The sequence below is a fragment of the Mizuhopecten yessoensis genome, unplaced genomic scaffold, assembly GCF_002113885.1.
Source record: "Mizuhopecten yessoensis strain PY_sf001 unplaced genomic scaffold, ASM211388v2 scaffold10743, whole genome shotgun sequence".
In the NCBI taxonomy this organism is placed as follows: domain Eukaryota; kingdom Metazoa; phylum Mollusca; class Bivalvia; order Pectinida; family Pectinidae; genus Mizuhopecten; species Mizuhopecten yessoensis.
In genome coordinates this window covers 251,886-260,656 of record NW_018408699.1, presented here as the reverse complement: position 1 = coordinate 260,656, position 8,771 = coordinate 251,886, and the positions used below count along the sequence as shown (strand labels likewise).

Genomic DNA, 8,771 nt, shown 5'->3' with positions numbered 1-8,771 from the left:
CATACTGAAGAGTTCGACTGAAAAGAGCAGACGCTAAAAATCCAAAAATATTCAAGAACCGAAATGAGGGTTGTGCCACGTCGTTTGGAAATATCTTCTTTTGCTGACAGTCGACATACTTTTTTGGTTCTATGTTACATTGCTAATGAGTGAAAATAAACACACAGCCCACCAAAATGTGTAAGAACTTGCAATTGGTATTGTTAATCCAACTTCCAACTTTCACAGGATTGCAAAGTAACGTAACACGCTACTGTACCGTCTCTTCCTCAGTATACGGTAATATTACTATTGTTGAATATTTTCTTGTCTTATTTACTTGTAGACATTTACTTTATTTCTAATTATAGCATGCTTGTTTCGCTGATAAAATGCAAAACGGGCTGCGATGAAACAGTAATGTTATTTAAGTTTCGCGCCCCTGTGGTAAACATGTGTTTTGTTTGATGACGTCGCTATGGTATCGACCCCGGGTCGATGACAGGTTTATAACTTTATCGGAAGGTAATAGAGGTTGTTTGAGCCTCTACTGATGTAGAGTACATATAAGCTGATAGGAACAACACTGCTTTATTGGATTACGTGTGGGGTAGCTGCTGATGCATATCAGTTGGTTATTGACATAATCATCGAGTTTCGGTTTTTTACTGGATGCACTATTAGACACGGATATCGGATAGCTTTAATAACATGCCTTGTTGGTAAAGACAGGGCTGTGTTGTCTTTAGCTAGGTGAGTAGCAAGGAATTTCATGGCCATAACGTGAACTGATCAACAGTTAATTAGGTGAGAGTGGCATTAGTCCATATCTGTATCTATATATAACTTACTGGACGCTATGTCTTGAGTAAATATTGGAACATTAATATATTACAGGTGTTAACCACAGAGTAACATGACTTAGACAGAGGTCCAATGTGAAACATTTTGTAGATTTTAACTTGTTACCACTGCATGACTGAATGTGTACATTAACGTACCTGTGGTTATCCAATACAGTTGGGGTACATGTCAAATTTAACTGGAAATTAGTAGCTCTGACATTACAATAAATAAATGCTGATTTTCGTGACCAAATAGGAAATGACAGTGAATTTCACCACAGGCTTAGATAATCTAATTCTGTGATTTCACATTTCTAAACTTTTGTGATCAGTATGTTTACTATATAAATTGACAATGTAGATATTTTTTTTATTTGTATATAATAATAAATGCGTCAAAGTTATATGAAAACATTTGAATTTGTGCCAGATATTTGAGAAATTACATTATATGGTAAATCATCAGGTTAATTTGCACAGGAAATTTTGTCCGTTAAGTATATATAAAGAAATGGCTTCAAAACAATACAATATTTATTTAAAACTTAGTATGTTTGTAATTGTATCTTTGCCTGTTCACATAATAGCCAAAACTCTAGATTACAGAAAGTATGAAAAATGCAAATATCTGCATTATGGTTTATAGTGAAAATCACTCAAGATCTGCTACCTATTATTTGTACTTAAGATATTGATGACTTGATTTTCAGTTGATTTGGTAAGTATCTTACAACATAACCATGTTTTTATTAACGGCTGATAACGGGAATTTTGTTTTTCTATCACAGATTATGTTCACTGTTGAGGAGTTGTGTTGGAGGAGAGAAACAAACACCATTTTGTGACCAAAAGTTGAGAACATACTTGGCTCGCTATGCCAGGATTTAATACCTGTAATAAACTTCTTCAGAAGTATGAAGAGGAAAAAGCCTACCGTATACATAAAAGAAAGGTAATGTATTTGCTTATTACTGATTTAAATGCCAATTAATCAATTGGATTGATTGCATAAATGCACTAGTTCAAAATACAAGTTTGATATGTATTTTACTCATCACTTTTCTTTAGGATAGATCATGATAAAGTCGAAGTATCTTATTCCTTACAAGAGGTCATTTTTTTTGCATTATATAAAAGTGTTTGGTATAAAATATTCTGTAATTTTAAGTATTTAGTAACGCTCTATTTTGTTTTGTTTAATTCTAGCCAAAATTTGGCCCAATTAAGCCTCCATGAAACAAAAAATTAAAAAAAAGGAAATTCTAAAAGGAAAATAAAAATGGTATGAAACATTTAATTGTAAATAAATTTTAATAAACATGATTTCTAGTATTTAAAATTGAATTTTGACAGAAATGTTATACCCTTTTTTATCTGATTAGTTAAATTTCCAATTTAGTTGCATGTGACACATATTTAGCTGGTCTGCAACAAATTGTCTTTGAGCTTATACATAGTATGGTGTCACCAATACAGGCTATATCAGGGATTGCTGCATAACATTGATAAGTTTTGTTTACAACTCATTAAAAATATATGAGTAAGTTAACAAAATGTTTTAAACCAAGTAGTATGTTCATGTCTATCGCAGCAGTCATTAACTATTTATTATAAAGTGTTTCCTAAATGTTTACAGCAAAAATTTAAAAAAGAAAAGTTGTCAGACTTTCTTACATTCTGTTTCTATGTGTTACTTTGATTTTCTAAAGATGAAAACCTTTGATTATATACATTGTTTACATGATCAATGAGCTATTGATTATGGCACATGAAATTCTTGTTTACCACCATTTACTATCATTCATGGACCATGACCTACTCACAAAAGGGTTTTATATATTGATGTAACATGATTTCTTCTAGAAAAAACATGCATGTTTTGCAAATTACAACTTAGGATGACCAAGATATTTTTGAAATATTATTTGATGTTTTTTTAAGAGTGAAATGCTGATATTATATAATTTGTGAAAAGGACATTTTATTGTTAAAAATATACACTGTATTTTCCATTAGACATTGCATATTTTCCAAATTAATAGTAAAATCACCCCAGAATGATGGATATCTGAACATGACATTAGTATCTGACCACATCAGGAACTTTTGGCGATAACAAAAGGAGATATTTATTGTTAAATTATCTGAGGTGTTTTAATCTTTAAGATAATAAGCACTTTGTAAAAAAAAAATCACTTCATATTTCTAAGAATTCCCAATTTGGATATCAGTGCACTATTTACCAAAGCCATAATTCCCAAAATAGTGATAAAAAAGCCCCAGGTTATACAAGCTGTAATATGACAACTGAATAACATTTCTTCAGCACTCCAGGCTCAATTTTCTAAAGTTGTAAACCTGACCAATGAAGAAGTTTATTGGTCAATATATATATAACTATCCAGAAAGTTGATTCTGATACTTAGAACATGGAGCGTGAATCAGCTCTGACATTTTGTAAACCTAGAAAGGAGGCTGAATGTAATTTCAAATATAACAATGTTTTCTTATATGAAAGATGAAAAGGTTAGTATATATATATTATAAAAAGAAAAATTCTCAACAACGAGTCTTTAGTACTTTCATCTCTACTGAAGAATCTCCTAGAAGAGATGAAAGTACTAAAGACTCGTTGTTGAGAATTTTTCTTTTTATAATATTTCTTGTTTGTAAGAATCATTTTTCTGATTTATGATATACATATATATATATATATAGGTACAATTGTACTTTTAAAAACTGTAGTTCCAAAACTGCTGGTGAATTTCCTGTACATGTATTTAAGGGACTGTATGAGACACTTGATATGGATTGATGAGTCAATCTGTTACGTTAAAGTTCCACCTATATTTTGTCACTGTAATTTGGTCCTAGTGTGGACGTTTTGTTCATTATCAGCATGGCTTCCTACACCTGGCTGATTTTGTTGACTTAAGTTGTTGTGGACCTTTACAACCACTACTTAGCTACCATTGACAGACTTGATATCGCTTAATACACACAGCTGAGGTCAATACATTACAACACATGGAAAATAGCAGATGAATTCAAATAGTGCTATGTGAAATGTACCTTCAGCTTTAAACTAAGGTGTGTAATGTGTATTAATGAATGATTATATAGCATTTTTTTTTAGTACCAATTAAACAATCATAGTATGTGATCATGAAGTCTGTAAGCTTCAAGCTTTTGATTTGTAAATACAGATATAGTCATCAGTTATAATTTTAAAGTTGCTTCTTCTCGACATAGACCCCTTTAGCCGGACAATTATTCCCTAATACATTGATTAGTTATGTCAATTATGTACACGACATGTGATGGGAACCAAATACATCAAAATAACAACTGTAGAATGGTATCAGAAAAGCTATGCATGGCTTACTGCTGTGTATTGCAATTTGAGAATGGATCAACTCTCTAAATATGGACTATTATATACAGTTTATGTTTAAATATGCTGTATACAAATCTGAACTTTTGTGTTGCCCTTATCTTATTACAGTTGGTAAATATCCCCATTCATACAGTGAATTAAAGATGTTTGTGAACCTGTTATATTAGACAGACATTACACATTCATGTTTCTGAATATGAATCATACTCTACTGTTAAGTGGTACATGTACTTCTCTTATTATAGAACTAAACAATACACTGAGGCTCACACTGTATGTACACGCTTGAGGCTCACACTGTATGTACACGCTTGAATTGAGGCTCGCACTGTATGTACACGCTTGAGGCACACTGTATGTACACGCTTGAATTGAGGCTCACACTGTATGTACACGCTTGAGGCTCACACTGTATGTACACGCTTGAGGCTCACACTGTATGTACACGCTTGAGGCTCACACTGTATGTACACGCTTGAGGCTCACACTGTATGTACACGCTTGAGACTCGCACTGTATGTACACGCTTGAGGCTCACACTGTATGTACACGCTTGAGGCTCACACTGTATACATTCTCGAAGCCTAGGATTTTATCTATTTCAGAGAGTAAATATATATTCATTGGATGTTTAATTACTCTGAAATTAACAGGAAAAATAAGCAATTTCTTTTAAAAGTAAAATTTTAAATGTTCCCATTACAAAGTATTAATATTGTTTCTGTGTTCTGGCTGTTTGATTTTTCTTAGTACTAATATAAGTATTGATAATATAATATTATATAGTATTAAATTGATCCTATGCCTTGTAATGGAGTAGGCCCGGTGTGAATCACAACGGGGCGTTGATTCACACTGAGGCGATTTTAGAATTAATTGACAACACATTGGTCTGCATCCATAAATACGATTGTAAAATAAACTATTTCTGTTGATGTCCTATATAACTTCAAATTAGACTCTGCCTAAAATGTTGTTAAATTATCAAGTTAACGTTGCAAGGGGAATCGAAATACGAATTGACCGCCATGCTAGAAACTTCCTCTCTCTTCCGATAAAGGTCAGTTGCTATATATGGGTGTCATGACCCAATATGGAAATTGTAGTAAACATGGCGGCATCAGCAGTAATACTATATTTGGCCATGTAGGCCATATATAGAAAGGATTATTGAGATAACATCACGCTTGATCTGTCATGGTGGTCGTTTCTATTCTTTACCCCCAAGACGAACTTTTTTTTATTAGTAAAGATTCGTTTTTTCAACAATTATGCAAGATTTTGATAACATTATACTCATATGAGGCCTGAATTATATGTAATCTTACAGATAAGCACCTTCGATTTTTCTCCATTAGTTGGCATAGGACTGCTTTGTAGCTCTGACGACACAACATAATAAAAAAATCTCGTTAGAGAGCTTCGTTATAAGAGCCATTTTTTGTGTGTTCTGGCTGTCTGTTGAGAACTAAGTAAGTAGTAGTTGCTGTCTAATGAAGGTGATAAGTTATCAGTAATAAGTTCTGTGTACTGGTTGTCTGATAAAGGTGCTGAGTTATTTGTAATGTGTTCTGTGTACTGGTTGTCTGATAAAGGTGCTGAGTTATCAGTAATGTGTTCTGTGTACTGGTTGTCCGATGAAGGTGATAAGTTATCAGTAATGTGTTCTGTGTACTGGTTGTCTGATAAAGGTGCTGAGTTATCAGTAATGTGTTCTGTGTACTGGTTGTCTGATGAAGGTGATAAGTTATCAGTAATGTGTTCTGTTTACTGGTTGTCTGATAAAGGTGCTGAGTTATCGGTAATGTGTTCTGTGTACTGGTTGTCCGATGAAGGTGATAAGTTATCAGTAATGTGTTCTGTTTACTGGTTGTCTGATAAAGGTGCTGAGTTATCGGTAATGTGTTCTGTGTACTGGTTGTCCGATGAAGGTGATATGTTATCAGTAATGTGTTCTGTGTACTGGTTGGCCGATGAAGGTGATAAGTTATCAGTAATGTGTTCTGTTTACTGGTTGTCTGATAAAGGTGCTGAGTTGTCAGTAATGTGTTCTGTGTACTGGTTGTCTGATGAAGGTGATAAGTTATCAGTAATGTGTTCTGTTTACTGGTTGTCTGATAAAGGTGCTGAGTTATTTGTAATGTGTTCTTTGTACTGGTTGTCTGATAAAGGTGCTGAGTTATCGGTAATGTGTTCTGTGTACTGGTTGTCCGATGAAGGTGATAAGTTATCCGTAATGTGTTCTGTGTACTGGTTGTCTGATGAAGGTGATAAGTTATCAGTAATGTGTTCTGTTTACTGGTTGTCTGATAAAGGTGCTGAGTTGTCAGTAATGTGTTCTGTGTACTGGTTGTCCGATGAAGGTGATAAGTTATCCGTAATGTGTTCTGTGTACTGGTTGTCTGATGAAGGTGATAAGTTATCAGTAATGTGTTCTGTTTACTGGTTGTCTGATAAAGGTGCTGAGTTGTCAGTAATGTGTTCTGTGTACTGGTTGTCCGATGAAGGTGATATGTTATCAGTAATGTGTTCTGTGTACTGGTCGTCTGATGAAGGTGCTGAGTTATCAGTAATGTGTTCCGTGTACTGGTTGTCTGATGAAGGTGCTGGGTTATCAGTAATGTTTTCTGTGTACTGGTTGTCTGATTAAGGTGCTGAGTTATCAGTAATGTTTTCTGTGTACTAGTTGTCTGATTAAGGTGCTGTGTTATCAGTAATGTATTCTGTGTACTGGTCGTCTGATGAAGGTGCTGAGTTATCAGTAATGTGTTCTGTGGACTGGTTGTCTGATGAAGGTGCTGAGTTATCAGTAATGTGTTCTGTGTTCTGGTTGTCCGATGAAGGTGATAAGTTATCCGTAATGTGTTCTGTGTACTGGTTGTCTGATGAAGGTGATAAGTTATCAGTAATGTGTTCTGTTTACTGGTTGTCTGATAAAGGTGCTGAGTTATTTGTAATGTGTTCTGTGTACTGGTTTTCTGATAAAGGTGCTGAGTTATCAGTAATGTGTTCTGTGTACTTGTTGTCTGATGAAGGTGCTGAGTTATCAGTAATGTTTTCTGAGTACTGCCTACTGGTTGTTTTCTGTGTACTGGTTGCGGTTTTGTGATTTAACATGTATTATTTCATTTATTAGTGTTTTCACTATGGTTTCAGTCTATTGATCTCTCTCCTCGTTCCACACCGCAATAAAATAACAGATACAATCTTGACATTGTAAAGTTTCCGATACTGTTTAATGATAAATTATTTCTGATACCTTTTTTTTTTTATCATATCAATATTCAGTTTGAAGGATCTTCTACCAAACAATCTCACATCTAAAGTGATTTACACTTGAAATAGACCGCATGTCTCAATGGCCTGAAGCCTCATGTGTTGCTGAGTTTGAAGAATCCTAATCTATCAACCTAATCTCACATTGGAATTGATTTACACTTGAAATGGGCATCAGAGCTCAATGGAATACTATGTACTGGTTAATTAGAACAGTTTGAGAAATAATTTTCAATAAATGTCTAGGGTGAATTTCATAGCATATGTAAACAATACAGACATTGATATGGTTGATTTAGACTAGAAATATGAATATGATACAGATCTGTTATGACCAGAAATGTATATATATATATATGTATATGATACAGATATTACTAATGCTTGATTAGGATCAGAAATTTGTTAATGATACAGGTATCAATAAGATACATTAGACTAGAAATATGTATATAATACAGATATAAATAAGCTTGATTTAGGGCCGATGGTATGTTTTATCGATACAGATCTTAAAATCTTGATTGAGACTAGAAATGTAGACTTACTTGTGTATGTCCTTGAAGAGCCTGTGTGCTGTTATGATGATCGAGGACTGATTGATTTGTATCTAGACAGGAAGGTGTCACTGGTTCAGACCTGGCAAGTCTAAGGCAGTGCTAATATCGTCCTAATGACGCTAGAAACAGTTAAGGAGTTTCCACCCTTCGTAATACACATGTTTTTCTTTTCGTATTTTCGTGTCGTCATTTCCGTATTGCGTATCGGGCATTCCATTACCGTGGTGTAAATTATAGTAACACCGGGTAAACAATAGTACACGTGCGTGACGATGATATGTCAACACCCGATATCGAGACTTAACTTGGAAATGTGTAATCACACGTACTTCAGAAATAAAGCTTATGATACAAAGACATTAATTAACTCACGGGCAAACACTGACATATGATCAGACGACTTCCAAGAAGGTCGTATATGAGGCGCATGGAATGCAGACTGATGTGTTTTGTTTACCGACCTCACCTGTACGTATCACGTGCTAACAGTAGTTCACAAGCTCTTGGTCGCTACGACTTTTGTTGTCGAGCGAGTTACGCTCTGTCAGATAAATCGGTTCACAAATGCAATTACAATAACTCTGTTAAAAAGTGGTTTGTAAAATATCAAGATCCCTATAAAATGCAAGTGCATGTGCGTGCACGTAATAACGGCATACCATGCGATAGCCTATGGTTACATATGTACCTGACATGTTAATATACCATGCGTAA

General features: G+C 34.3%; 1 protein-coding gene across 4 annotated transcripts in view; it reads left to right on the top strand.

Moving 5' to 3' along the window:
- Positions 1–50: 50 nt before the first annotated feature.
- The window catches only part of LOC110462058 (annexin A6-like), a 133,897-nt gene continuing 125,176 nt past the window's right edge, over positions 51–8,771 (top strand). For 2 of the 4 annotated variants that reach the window (XM_021515842.1, XM_021515839.1), the window contains exons 1-2: positions 472–732; positions 1,613–1,776. In XM_021515842.1, coding sequence (XP_021371517.1) covers positions 1,699–1,776 — 78 coding nt within the window. In that variant the 5' untranslated portion in view covers positions 472–732; positions 1,613–1,698. Of the gene's footprint in view, positions 280–471; positions 787–1,612; positions 1,777–8,771 lie in introns of those variants that run through there. The other 2 variants (XM_021515841.1, XM_021515840.1) reach the window with 2 other exon arrangements.